The sequence below is a fragment of the Erpetoichthys calabaricus genome, chromosome 10, assembly GCF_900747795.2.
Source record: "Erpetoichthys calabaricus chromosome 10, fErpCal1.3, whole genome shotgun sequence".
Taxonomy (NCBI): Eukaryota; Metazoa; Chordata; class Cladistia; order Polypteriformes; family Polypteridae; genus Erpetoichthys; species Erpetoichthys calabaricus.
This window is the reverse complement of record NC_041403.2, coordinates 103,505,835-103,520,664: the sequence shown is the minus strand read 5'-3', so window position 1 is coordinate 103,520,664 and position 14,830 is coordinate 103,505,835. Positions and strand designations below refer to the sequence as shown.

The following is a 14,830-nucleotide window of genomic DNA, read 5'->3' as shown; positions in this document are numbered from 1 at the left end:
ATTTTTATGGAATTCTAATTGACTTGCTTTTGTTTAGTGCAACTGGTTTCACCACTCGTTCTGATATTGGTCCTGCCCGTGATGCGAATGACCCAGTGGATGACCGACATGCACCTCCAGGGAAGAGAACTGTTGGTGACCAGATGAAGAAGAATCAGGCTGATGATGATGATGAAGACCTTAATGACACCAATTACGATGAGGTGTTAATTATGGACTATCTGTATTTAGTGTATTTTTACTAATTACAAATTTAGAGTCCTTTACCTGTTTTCAAATACAGTTTAGTTAGTGTGTTATATAAAATAACATCCAATATAAATGTATAACAGCATTTAAACAGAAAGCGCTAATTATTTTGAATATGGAAATGTATAGTATATGCTCTATAGGCATTTGTATTTCTTCTTAATGTATCTAGTGTCAATAATATGGTTAAGTAACTATACTGCGGTAAGCCATAACATTAAAACTACCAACACTTGAATTAATTGATCATCTCGTTGCAGCAAGAAAATGAGCAAGCGTAAGGATCTAAGCAACTTGGGCACGGGCCAGGTTGTAACAGCTGAATGACTTGGTCCAAGTATCATGTATTGTTCTCAATATGCTTTGGTTAATACCTACCAAAAGTGATCCAGTGAAGGACAATTGGTAAACTTGCTACAGGGTCATGGGCACCCAGGGCTCATTGATGCACATTGGGAGCAAAGGCTAGCCCACCTGCTCCGTTTCCACAGAAGTACCACCATAGCACATATTGCTGGAAAACCAAATGCTGGCCATGTGAGAAAAGAGTCCGAGCACACAGTGCATCACAGCTTAAAGTGTATGGAGGCACGGAGCTGTAGACTGAACAGAGTACCCATGCTGATCCTTTCCAGTGCAGAAAGCACCCACAGTGTGCACACGAGTGTCAGAACTAGACCAAAGGCCAATGAAAGAAGGTGGCCTGGCCTGAGGGATCATGTTTTCTTTTAGATTGTGCATATGGCTGGCTGCATGTGTGTTGTTTGCCAAGTGAAGAGATGGCATCAGGATGCAGTATGGGAAGAATGCAAGCCAGTGGAGGCAGTGTGATTTTCTGGGCAATGTTCTGCTAAGTATCTATTGTTCCTGGCATTCATGTGGATGTTACTTTGACATCTGCCTCCTATCTAAAGACTATTGTAGACCACGTACACCTCACCAGAATGATAATGCACCCCACCATTTTACAGAAGTTGTTAAGTAATGGTTTAAGGAGCATGACAAAGAGTTCAAGGTGTTGACTGATCGAACATCTGTGGGATTTACTGCAAAAACAAGTCCGAGGCCCCACCTTGCAACTTAGAAGATTTAAAGGATCTGCTGCAAATGTGTTGGTGCCAGATACCACATATCAACTTCATAGGTCTTGTGAAGTTCAAGCCTTGATGTATCAGAGTTTTTTTTTTTTTTTTTTTTTAAGCTGGGCACAAGGGTTACCTACACAATATTAGGCAGGTGCTTTTAATGTTGTGGCTGATCTGTGTATATAAATATATAAAGAATTAAGAATAGGCAGCACATTTGGCAAACATAATAAACATGTGAATGAAAGTTTTAGCACAGATTATGAGCTATTATTATGCCTAAAATTTGGATAATTTTGTTGTAATCACTCATTTTGTGAACCTACTGATCCAAAAAAAAAAGGCTTTGGGGAGCAGCTGGCCATAATAGCACACTAAGGTAATAATCAACCTTGGCTAATAAGCCCATTAATTACAGAGCATCCACCTAGTTAGTGAGTGTCTTTGGAACTCTACAACTTTATATTTTTCTTTACTTTATGGCAGCAATACTTATTTTTAATCCAGTTATTTGAAAAGTAATGTTTTAAAATAAGCAATACTATTTTTGAGCCGTTACAATTTTTTGAAAATATGGAACTAAGTGAAATATTTTTGCCATTGATTTCCATAAAGGAAAAGAGATCTGATAAATGTTAAGCCAAAGGTGTTTGTCCATGTTGCTAAGTTACCAAAGGAAAGGCAAAATTTAGATTTTTTTTTAAGTAGTACAAACAATTTCACTGTTAGTATTTCATAAGGTTAATTTTTTTGGATTTCGTTTTTAACTTTTAAGTCACTGAAAGAAGTCCCATTCAAAGTTAAATGAAAGGATGTTGCATATATAACTTTAGAATTCATCAGAGAAATTTTTAAGATATTTGATTTTTTTTTTCCACAGTTTAATGGCTATGCAGGTAGTTTGTTTTCCAGTGGTCCTTATGAAAAAGATGATGAAGAAGCTGATGCAATTTATGCTGCACTTGATAAACGAATGGATGAGAGGAGAAAAGACAGAAGGTAATAGTAAAGAGTAATTGCCTATCATAAACTCGTCCAGTTAAATGGATCAATTTTTCTTCTTCTGGAATATGGGTACATACCAAATACATAAAAAAATAACAAGCAACTACTTAAAAATTCTTAATCTAACCTCATTACAGTATTTGTTTAATTTAGCTAGATAAACGGGTGATTTTGAAATTTTTTATATAATTTAGTTAAAATTCTTGAATTTGGTAATATTGAAGTATGCATTAACTTTTCAGAGAGCAAAGAGAAAAGGAAGAGATAGAGAAATACCGTATGGAGCGACCAAAGATTCAGCAGCAATTTTCTGACTTGAAAGTAAGTGATTAAGTAACAATTGTAACAGGATTTTGTTTTTTTTTGGTGAAGCCTTAAGTTGTACATGAAGTTCATTTTTCAAAGAAACTCAATTTTTCTTTAAGAATATTGCTGTAAAACATTTCCTGCACAAAGTTTAACTCTGCACATGAAAGGTTTGCAATTTGTCAGTAATATGGTGCTCAAGACCAGAACACCATATGATTTATGTTATTTGAAAGACTGATTTGACAAGTGTCTGACAAATTCAAAGTTATTAAAAAAAAAAAAAAAAAGTTGTTTTGTATTTGCCTTCCAACTACGGTGCCTACTTCAACATGCCCCTCCCCACTTCACCCCAATGGTTGAAGGCAGATCTTACCTAAAATATGTGATATATAAAATAAAGGGTCATCAGATAATTCATGGTAAATGCTAGTGCGGTGTGCATTGTTTAACTGTGACAAGTTGTAAGAAAAGTATTTTCTTTTCCCCCACAAAACAAGGAAGCTTTGAAAGTTTGCAGATTGTGCTGATGATTTGGTAGAGTGTTACACTGCCACATGACAAGCATCAGCGGCTGTGTCAGAGTGATTCAGACCCATATTACATGTTTAAAAAGAACATTTAGATCCTGATCATGGATGTTTACTTTTTACATTACTTCCCATGGGCTCACCACCTATGAGAGGGGCCAAGGAGGTCGGGTGCAGTGTGAGTTGGGTGGTGGCCGAAGGCGGGGACCTTGGCGGTCCGATCCTCGGCTACAGAAACTGGCTCTTGGGACGTGGAATGTCACCTCTCTGAAGGGGAAGGAGCCTGAGCTAGTGCGCGAAGTTGAGAGGTTCCGGCTAGATATAGTCGGGCTCACCTGGACGCACAGCTTGGACTCTGGAACCAATCTCCTTGAGAGGGGCTGGACTCTCTACCACTCTGGAGTTGCCCCCGGTGAGAGGCGCCGAGCAGGTGTGGGTATACTTATTGCCCCCCAACTTGGAGCCTGTACATTGGGGTTTACCCCGGTGGACGAGAGGGTAGCCTCCCTTCGCCTTCGGGTGGGGGGACGGGTCCTAACTGTTGTTTGTGCGTATGCACCAAACAGCAGTTCGGTGTACCCACCCTTTTTGGAGTCCCTGGAGGGGGTGCTAGAGGGCATACCTTCTGGGGACTCCCTCGTTCTACTGGGAGACTTCAATGCTCACGTGGGCAATGACAGTGAGACCTGGAAGGGCGTGATTGGGAGGAATGGCCCCCCTGATCTGAACCCGAGCGGTGTTTTGTTATTGGACTTCTGTGCTCGTCACGGATTGTCCATAACGAACACCATGTTCAAGCATAGGGGTGTTCATATGTGCACTTGGCACCAGGACACCCTAGGCCTCAGTTCGATGATCGACTTTGTGGTCGTGTCGTCAGACTTGCGGCCACATGTCTTGGACACTCGGGTGAAGAGAGGGGCGGAGCTGTCAACTGATCACCACCTGGTGGTGAGTTGGCTTCGATGGTGGGGGAGGATGCCGGTCAGGCGTGGTAGGCCCAAACGTGTTGTGAGGGTCTGCTGGGAACGTCTGGCAGAGCCCCCTGTCAGAAGTAGCTTCAACTCCCACCTCCGGCAGAACTTCGACCACATCCCGAGGGAGGTGGGGGACATTGAGTCCGAATGGGACATGTTCCGTGCATCTATTGTTGAGGCAGCTGACCGGAGCTGTGGCCGTAAGGTGGTCGGTGCCTGTCGTGGCGGCAATCCCCGAACCCGCTGGTGGACACCGGCGGTGAAGGATGCCGTCAAGCTGAAGAAGGAGTCCTACAGGACCCTTTTGTCCTGTGGGACCCCGGAGGCAGCTGATAGGTACCGGCAGGCCAAGCGGAATGCGGCTTTGGTGGTTGCTGAGGCAAAAACTCGGGCGTGGGAGGAGTTTGGGGAGGCCATGGAGAATGACTTTCGGACGGCTTCGAGGAGATTCTGGTCCACCATCCGGCGTCTCAGGAAGGGGAAGCAGTGCAGTGTCAACACTGTATATGGTGGGGATGGTGCGCTGCTGACCTCGACTCAGGACGTTGTGGGTCGGTGGGGGGAATACTTCGAAGACCTCCTCAATCCCATTAACATGCCTTCCAATGAGGAAGCAGAACCTGGGGACTCAGAGGTGGGCTCCCCCATCTCTGGGACTGAGGTCACCGAGGTGGTCAAAAAACTCCTTGGTGGCAGGGCCCCGGGGGTGGATGATATACGCCCGGAGTTCCTCAAGGCTCTGGATGTTGTAGGACTGTCTTGGCTGACACGCCTCTGCAACATCGCATGGACATCAGGGACAGTGCCTCTGGATTGGCAGACCGGGGTGGTGGTCCCCCTCTTTAAGAAGGGGGATCGGAGGGTGTGTTCCAACTACAGAGGGATCACACTCCTCAGCCTCCCTGGAAAAGTCTATTCAGGGGTCCTGGAGAGGAGGGTCCGTCGGATAGTCAAGCCTCGGATTCAGGAGGAACAGTGTGGTTTTCGTCCTGGTCGCGGAACAGTGGACCAGCTCTATACCCTTAGCAGGGTCCTGGAGGGTGCATGGGAGTTTGCCCAACCAGTCTACATGTGTTTTGTGGACTTAGAAAAGGCATTCGACCGTGTCCCTCGGGGAATCCTGTGGGGGGTACTCTGAGAGTATGGGGTACCGGCCCCCCCTGATAAGGGCTGTTCAGTCCCTGTACGATCAGTGCCAGAGCTTGGTCCGCATTGCCGGCAGTAAGTCGAACCCGTTTCCAGTGAGAGTTGGACTCCGCCAGGGCTGCCCTTTGTCACCGATTCTGTTCATAACTTTTATGGACAGAATTTCTAGGCGCAGCCAGGGTGTTGAGGGGGTCCGGTTTGGTGGGCTCAGGATTGGGTCACTGCTTTTTGCAGATGATGTTGTCCTGTTTGCTTCATCAGGCCGTGATCTTCAGCTCTCTCTGGATCGGTTCGCAGCCGAGTGTGAAGCGGCTGGGATGAGAATCAGCACCTCCAAATCCGAGACCATGGTCCTCAACCGGAAAAGGGTGGAGTGCCCTCTCAGGGTTGGTAGCGAGATCCTGCCCCAAGTGGAGGAGTTCAAGTATCTCGGGGTCTTGTTCACGAGTGAGGGAAGAATGGAGCGTGAGATCGACAGGCGGATCGGTGCGGCATCCGCAGTAATGCGGGCGTTGCATCGGTCTGTCGTGGTGAAAAAGGAGCTGAGCCGCAAGGCGAAGCTCTCAATTTTCCAGTCGATCTATGTTCCTACCCTCACCTATGGTCATGAGCTATGGGTAGTGACCGAAAGAACGAGATCGCGAATACAAGCGGCTGAAATGAGTTTCCTCCGCAGGGTGTCTGGGCTTTCCCTTAAAGATTGGGTGAGAAGCTCAGTCATCCGGGAGGGGCTCAGAGTAGAGCCGCTGCTCCTCCGCATCGAGAGGAGTCAGATGAGGTGGCTCGGGCATCTGATCAGGATGCCTCCTGGACGCCTCCCTGGTGAAGTGTTCCAGGCACGTCCAACCGGGAGGAGGCCCCGGGGAAGACCCAGGACACGCTGGAGGGACTATGTCTCTCGACTGGCCTGGGAACGCCTTGGGATTCTCCCGGAAGAGCTAGAAGAAGTGGCCGGGGAGAGGGAAGTCTGGGCATCTCTGCTCAAGCTGCTGCCCCCGCGACCCGACCTCGGATAAGCGGGAGACAATGGATGGATGGATGGATGGATGGATGGATCATGGATGTTTACATTATGATTTTTGTCCAGACGCAGAAAGAGTAGGTTACAACTTGCTAGTATCTTTAAAGAACTGGATAATGTCAAAAATGTTTTTTACTCTGCAGCTTCCCTCTCAGTTGCAATAATTTAAAGGTGTTAGAAATACTTTATTGCAACTTTTATAATAATAAGTCAATAGTGCATATTATATAGATACAGAACTTTATTTGTCCCCAGGAAGAAGTGTGATATAATGTTTTTTGTGCATTTTTATTAGTCATTTATTCATTAGGTATAAAAGTATTCATTTATTTTAATGGTTAAAAAATGAAAGTAGTATAAGTTATTCGAATATGTTACCTAAATATGCTTTGCCTGTTACAGTCAAAAAAAGAGCATTATCAAGTGGCTTTTTTGACATTACAGAAACCGTAAAAAATGTATACATTGTCTTTTTTTAAAATGATTCTGTATAAATGTGTAAAGCAGGTTATTTGGTATCTACATGAAAATAGAGCAAAAAATAAAATACATTTTTATACTATTTTTGGCTTAATATGATTTTTATTACTGTTATTTTATTCTGTAGAGAAAACTTGCAGAGGTAACAGAAGAGGAATGGCTCAGCATACCTGAAGTTGGAGATGCCAGAAACAAGCGTCAGAGGAACCCTCGCTATGAAAAACTAACACCTGTACCAGACAGCTTTTTCGCTAAACATTTACAATCTGGAGAAAACCACACTTCAGTTGATCCCAGACAGTCGGTTTGTATTGTGATTTGAAATCCTTAAATTAAAAAAAATGCAGAAATAAGTTTGAAATTTTACACTTTTATTTGGAACTACTTCATATATATTCATTTTATATTAAGCTTGTTTATATATTGTCATTATTCTATTTAAAGAATATATAGTAGTATATGTAACTACAAGTCAGTAGTGATTGATTGATGTTTTGTCTTAATTTGTTTTTTTATATTAGCAATTTCTTTTAATTAATTATAGAATATTGAACATTTTCTGACTGAAATTCTCTGTAGCAAATCATATATTAAATGAGTATTATACTGATTTTTTTATTTTTTTTATTTTTGGTTTTCAATCGCTTTGGGATATTAATTGAATGATAATTATTTATAACTTTTATACCTAAATAACCATGTTTATTCTTTTCAACAGTTACTTTAAAATCTCACTTTTGTGTGATTGTTATGAGTCACATCTGAATACAAAAATGTTGAAGTATCATGCATTTTCTTATGTGCCTTCTTGTTTGTTCATATCCAGCACATATACAGTTGTGCAGTGTGTCAATCTACTGAAGTGGCCTTAAATGTATGGATATAAGTCAGTTCAAGACATAATCTTTATTATAAATTTAAAAAGCTGCTTCAGTTTGAGCAGAATGAAACAAGTTCTATTTGTTTTCTGTGTTCCTTTCCCAATTTCTGTAAACTTTCTTAGTCCCAGGCAAACCTGTCACATGTAACCACTACTACCCTACTACCATTCTTCTCTAGCAAGAAGAGATTTTTTTTTTTGAGTCATGCAAAGCCACTAAAATTTGTTCAAAACTCACCATTACTGTTTACTTCATCCCTATTTTTTAATTTACAAATCAAGCGAGTCCAATTACAGGATCAAAGTTCCAAATTGGTAGCTTGTGAAGAAAAGTCTGTTTTCAACAGGATTTATAGTGGTAATAAAATGTATAGCCATGGAGCTCTTTTAAAAAATTACTTTAGTTCAGTATATTTTGTTACTTCTGATTGTTTTGTTTATTAACTGCTTCATTACACTGTTTGTTTTCAGCAATTTGGTGGACTTAACTCTCCTTTCCCTGGTGGACTGAATACACCTTACCCTGGAGGCATGACTCCAGGATTAATGACACCAGGTACTGGTGAGCTGGATATGAGAAAAATTGGTCAGGCAAGAAATACGCTAATGGACATGCGACTTAGCCAGGTAATATATTGTTTGTGGTTTTTTTTTTAGCATCCTGAACACAAACAAAAAAAAATATATAATGTATATTGGACAGCACAATGGTACAGTGACTAGATAACAGCAGTTGGGACAGATAATAGTGGTAGTATATCTTGCTTGTTTGCTATTTTTATGTGTAAGAGAAATCATAGGTGATTCCATTTGAATTCAACAAATGTCCTTTGCATCACCATTTATAATTTTGCTTTAACTTGGCATATGATTACTCCTACCTTCTAGATCCCAGAAACTATCTGCTTGAAATATAGGCACTTTCTTCACTGTGGACAGCAAAAAATGATAATTTAGAATGTTTTCTTATGAATTATAAAATTTTTTCCTATTAAAGCTATATGACTCAGCTACTGCATTATTGGATATATCAAAACGAGTACTTTTTAATGATAATAATTTTCTGATGCTTATCCAGGTTCAAGTCACAGGAGTAGCTGTTTAAGTAAAAATGCCCTGATGTCCCTTTTCCCCTCCACCACCTCTAACTCCTCTGTGGGCATAACAAGGTGTTTTCAGGTTAGCCATGAGATATAATCTCTCCAGCATGTCCTTGGTCTGCTGTGAAGTGGTCTTCTCCTTTACATGCTCGAAACCCCACCCCAGGGTGGTGTTGAGGAGGCATCCTAATGAGATGCTCAAACCACCTCAACTAGCAGAAAATCAGGGGCTGTATTTTGAGCTCCTTCCAAATGTCTGTGCATCTCACCTTATCTCTGAGGCTGAGCCCAGACACCCTGTGAAGGAAACTCTTCTGCTGCTTGTACAGTATCTGTGATCTAGTTCATTTGGTCACTTCCCATGGTCCAGTTCTTCATTGGAAAAAGGTAGAGTGTTTCCTCCGAGTTGGGGAAGAGGGGTGCTGCCTCAAGCAGAGGAGTTGAGTACGTTGGGATCTTGATCTACAGGTGGAGTGAAGCAGTGTCCGCAGTCATGCTGACATTGTACCCATCAGTCGTAGTGAAGAAAGAGCTGAGCCAAAAGGCAAAACTCTTGATTTACTAGTCGATCTACATTCCTACCCACAACTATAGCAATGAGTTATGGGTACCTTTTTAATGGCATGGCTAAATTTAATGTTGGCCAGAAGTCTTACGTTTTTCTTTTTAAGGTTGAATTTCATCTTGTAAACTTTATTTTTTTTCTCCTCTTGGTCATTAAAAAAATGAAGGGCTTGGTGTAATAATTAATTTTTCTATATTGTAATGCATGTGCATAGACACAATTTTTTTTTTAATTATATATACAGTGCATCCTGAAAGTATTCACAGCACATCACTTTTTCCACATTTTGTTATGTTACAGCCTTATTCCAAAATGGATTAAATTCATTTTTTTCCTCAGAATTTTACACACAACACCCCATAATGACAACGTGAAAAAAGTTTACTTGAGGTTTTTGCAAATTTATTAAAAATAAAGTATTCACAGCCTTTGCTCAATACTTTGTCGATGCATCTTTGGCAGCAATTACAGCCTCAAGTGTTTTTGAATATGATGCCACAAGCTTGGCACACCTATCCTTGGCCAGTTTCGCCCATTCCTCTTTGCAGCACCTCTCAAGCTCCATCAGGTTGGATGGGAAGCGTCGGTGCACAGCCATTTTAAGATCTCTCCAGAGATGTTCAATCGGATTCAAGTCTGGGCTCTGGCTGGGCCACTCAAGGACATTCACAGAGTTGTCCTGAAGCCACTCTTTTGATATCTTGGCTGTGTGCTTAGAGTCGTTGTCCTGCTGAAAGATGAACCGTTGCCCCAGTCTGAGGTCAAGAGCGCTCTGGAGCAGGTTTTCATCCAGGATGTCTCTGTACATTGCTGAAGTCATCTTTCCCTTTATCCTGACTAGTCTCCCAGTCCCTGCCGCTGAAAAACATCCCCACAGCATGATGCTGCCACCACCATGCTTAACTGTAGGGATGGTATTGGCCTGGAGATGAGTGGTGCCTGATTTCCTCCAAACATGATGCCTGGCATTCACACCAAAGAGTTCAATCTTTGTCTCATCAGACCAGAGAATTTTCTTTCTCGTGGTTTGAGAGTCCTTCAGGTGCCTTTTGGCAAACTCCAGGTGGGCTGCCATGTGCCTTTTACTAAGGAGTGGCTTCCGTCTGGCCACTCTACCATACAGGCCTGATTGGTGGATTGCTGCAGAGATGGTTGTCCTTCTGGAAGGTTCTCCTCTCTCCACAGAGGATCTCTGGAGCTCTGACAGAGTGACCATCGGTTCTTGGTCACCTCCCTGACTAAGGCCCTTCTCCCCCGATCGCTCAGTTTAGATGGCCGGCCAGCTCTAGGAAGAGACCTGGTGGAGAGTGACCATCAGTTCTTGGTCACCTCCCTGACTAAGGCCCTTCTCCCCCGATCGCTCAGTTTAGATGGCCGGCCAGCTCTAGGAAGAGACCTGGTGGTTTCGAACTTCTTCCACTTACGGATGATGGAGGCCATTGTGTTCATTGGGACCTTCAAAGCAGCAGAAATTTTTCTGTAACCTTCCCCAGATTTGTGCCTCGAGACAATCCTGTCTCGGAGGTCTACAGACAATTCCTTTGACTTCATGCTTGGTTTGTGCTCTGACATGAACTGTCAACTGTGGGACCTTATATAGACTGGTATGTGCCTTTCCAAATCATGTCCAACCAACTGAATTTAGCACAGGTGGACTCCAATTAAGCTGCAGAAACATCTCAGGGATGATCAGGGGAAACAGGATGCACCTGAGCTCAATTTTGAGCTTCATGGCAAAGGCTGTGAATACTTATGTACATGTGCTTTCTCAATTTTTTTATTTTTTAATAAATTTGCAAAAACCTCAAGTAAACTTTTTTCATGCTGTCATTATGGGGTGTTGTGTGTAGAATTCTGAAGAAAAAAATGAATTTAATCCATTTTGGAATAAAGCTGTAACATAACAAAATGTGGAAAAAATGATGCGCTGTGAATACTTTACGGATGCACTGTGTTTGTATATATATAATTTGTAGCTGGATATCCACAAAGGGAGCAAATGAATCACATATCTTAAAATAGTTTTTTATTCCCAAGCTTTCGATTCCCACCAGGAATCTTCATCAGAGCGAAATGGTTAGGCTTAGGGCCAGTTTATACTTCATGCTCAGAATGTGTACATGCATGCATCATGACTGCCACATGTTCCCAGCGTTCATTTGATGCATCCTTAGAGCACGTCCTCAGAAATTAACACAGCGCGCATGCAAGTTGCAGTACCAGTAAGCAATTGGGGGCCATAGTGTGTTCAAATTGGAACGTGACATCAGAGTCTTAGTTTACTATCAACATTTGACAGCAAGCCGCTTTGCAGATCCTACAGGATCAATGTGCGATCTTCAATGTTTGATGAATGGTTTGATGTGGTGAAGCAAATTATCAAACTTAAAAAAAAAAAAAAAAAAAAAAATGCTGACATACAAACGCATTTGTAGTGGTTTTCTTTGTCTATTTCTCACACAAGCAATACAAGAGTTGCATTTTCCTCATTGTCACAATGCAATACATTTTAAAGTTCTCACATAACATCTTCTTGCACGTTCTCAACAGCATCAGAATGTATGGAAGTGAATTTGAGTTACAGAGAATTAGGGACACTGAAGAAAAAAAGGTCTGTTTGTGACTGAAGTGGAAATTTTTGACTTTAATCTTGTAGTTTATTTTGTCATTAAAGTAGAACATTGTAAACAACATGTTAAAACTAACCCATTTGTTAATCGCTAGTGTTTGTGTGCACTTGTATTCACCTTATGATGAGCTGATGCCCCATCCAGGGATTGTTTCTGCTTGGTGGAATGGGCGCATCCCTGGATTGATAGATGTAATAATTAAATATCCATTCTTTTCAGAGATATTATGGCATGGTGTCCTGGAAATTTAATGGATGCTTCCGGCAATTCACATTTCAGTAAAGCTGAATGATATTTTCTCATTGTGAGGATATCTCTGCCACCTGGTGGAATCCTCCAGATTTACATAAAGTACATGCACAAGTATAAACAGTACACTGTTTGCATAGCAGTGGCGTCCACAGGCGCATGCATTGTTTCATGTGAAATATAAACCCAGCCTTACAGGAACCTGAGGCAATATATAGCAATTAAGGAGGGTAGGATATGTTGATTTGGGATTTGGAGATTGATGAGGTGGGGTTCAGAGGGTGTTGGTCATAAAGTCTTATTTACTATTTGCATGTTCTTCTTTTCAATCCTGCATATGCTGGGTTCATGTCCAAATTTTCAGCTGCAAACTGCATCACAGACCTTTGTCTCGTGTGTGTGTGTGTGTGTATATATATATATATATAATATATCCATATTACTAACCAAGAATAAACCGGATATGGACGCAGGTACACAGCGATGGGACCATGAGACACAGTGCGCAGGCGAGTACCGCGCGTGTCTCATAAACCGCAAGCGAAGTGTGATCCACCGCGAATGAAGGAGTCACGGCCCAAAAACGAAAGAGCTCAACTAATGTAAATAAGACATGAAGCAACAACGCGCCCATAGCTAACGATTAACGACACAGCCACACAAAAAAGAGGATTCTGCGCTGCACCCCAGAGACAAAAGGAGGAAGCTACGGAGGCCCCACAGGTCCACAAAGATAGTACGGAAGGCGCGGGAAAGTACGACAGGCGCAGGCGCCTACGACGGGTCCGGGTAATAAGAATAAACGAACTCTCCGTATTAAACGTACGGCATCCTCACACGTCCAAACCATGTGTCACGGCTCAAAAACGAAAGAGCTCAACTAACGAAGGAGTCACGGCTTAAAAACGAAATAGCTCAACTAACGCCACACAGAAAAGAGGATTCTGCACTGCACCCCAGAGTCAAACGGAAGACACTACGGGGTCCGCAAAGGTGCACAAAAATAGTACGGAAGGCGCGAGAAAGTACGAAAGGCGCAGGCGCCTACAACGCGCTTCTGAACTAAACGTCCACACTACACAGCATGGTCCGGATAATAAGAATAAACGAACTCTCCGTATTAAACGTACGGCATCCTCACACGTCCAAACCATATAGCATATGTGAATCACATTACAGTGATGCATTAACAAATACAATGAACATAGACGCCTACAACGCGCGTTTGAAACTGCGGAAGCAAAGCAGGCACGGGTTCAAAACGAAAGACCACAACTGACGGAGATAGCCTGGATAAAAAAAATGAACGCAGGCGCCTACAACGCGCGTCTCAATCAACGCAACCAAAGGAGTCACGGCTCCAAAACGAGACATCTCAACTAACGGACATACAGAAGCGAGCCCGCCTGAATACAATTAATGAACGCAGGCGCCTACAACGCGCCGAACAACAAACGGACGCTAAACAATTCCGCCAATTAGCTGACAACGCATTCTGTAATGAGTCCACTATTAGTGAACATTCTTTAGGATTAATGAATATCATTTGCTGTCATTGTCATTCAGTTAACTTCCCTGAAGAAACAACTGGCAATACAACTAATGAGTTTACACGTTGTTGGTAAAAGGGTCAGGTTAGGCTGCCTCCTTTAGATGAATATCCTGAATATCTACGGAAGCTTCTAACTAACAATGTACCCGAAAGTGAAAACTTTATGGACTGCATTAGATCCTACAATAGTTCATTTGCTTTTGCATCTACCGGGGTAAATATCAGGTCACCAGCTGGCAATGGCCCATACGGCTTTCGCGTATGTGGACAAATATTACATCGGATTGGAACAGTGCACCCTGAACCAAATCACGAATGCAAATATGCACAAATCTACGTGTTAGATCCAGATGACGCAATCTATCAACGAATGAACCTTCCTGAAAAAAAGCAATGCACAGAGCTGATAATGAGAAACGTCGCTGAACTCATAAACAATCACCCATTAGCTAAGTCTATAAAAATGCTACATGAGGTTGAAAGAGAGGCCAATACAAAAGCAGAAGCAGAAGGTGTAGCGCCAACTACAATTGCTTTAGTGTTAATAAAGGACAAAGAACAGGATCCAAGACGATACAATCGTCCCATCGTTAATGAGGTTGCAATTGTCTTTCAAAGTAAAGATGGTGAGCCTCCATTTGACCGCGATATTGTCCTGCATTTACGTCCTGATGGTACCAACAAACCTATTTTCCAACGCGTAGACATTTGTTTTCCAAAACTTGATACTTTGACATACCCCATTTTGTTGCCAACTGGGGGTTGGCGAGTGAAGCGAGCAGGGGGTGAAGCCCCCTAGAATATATATATATATATATATATATATATATATATATATATATATACACACACACACAGATATGTGTATATTTATAATATATAAAGATATGAAAGAAATTGATATCCAGTATTGCTGCTGGATTCCAGGATGAAGGAATTTAAAAATGCATGGATCATAGTTACTAGATGTAAGAAGTTTAAGTTCAGAGCCATCAATAAAGATTTGAGATCCAAATGAAAAAGTTTCTCATGCATGGAATCAAGCCTTTTAGTGT

The 14,830-nt window shown here is 42.2% G+C and overlaps 1 protein-coding gene and 1 long non-coding RNA gene across 2 annotated transcripts in view; one reads left to right on the top strand and one right to left on the bottom strand.

Moving 5' to 3' along the window:
- The window catches only part of prpf6 (PRP6 pre-mRNA processing factor 6 homolog (S. cerevisiae)), a 64,447-nt gene that overhangs the window by 1,638 nt on the left and 47,979 nt on the right, over nucleotides 1-14,830 (top strand). Inside the window, exons 2-6 of the mRNA XM_028811678.2 lie at nucleotides 38-203; nucleotides 2,215-2,333; nucleotides 2,582-2,660; nucleotides 6,927-7,103; nucleotides 8,151-8,306. Of these exons, the coding sequence (XP_028667511.1) occupies nucleotides 38-203; nucleotides 2,215-2,333; nucleotides 2,582-2,660; nucleotides 6,927-7,103; nucleotides 8,151-8,306 (697 nt within the window). The remainder of the gene's footprint in view (nucleotides 1-37; nucleotides 204-2,214; nucleotides 2,334-2,581; nucleotides 2,661-6,926; nucleotides 7,104-8,150; nucleotides 8,307-14,830) is intronic.
- The window catches only part of LOC127529421 (uncharacterized), a 155,209-nt gene that overhangs the window by 93,420 nt on the left and 46,959 nt on the right, over nucleotides 1-14,830 (bottom strand). The window lies entirely within an intron of this gene.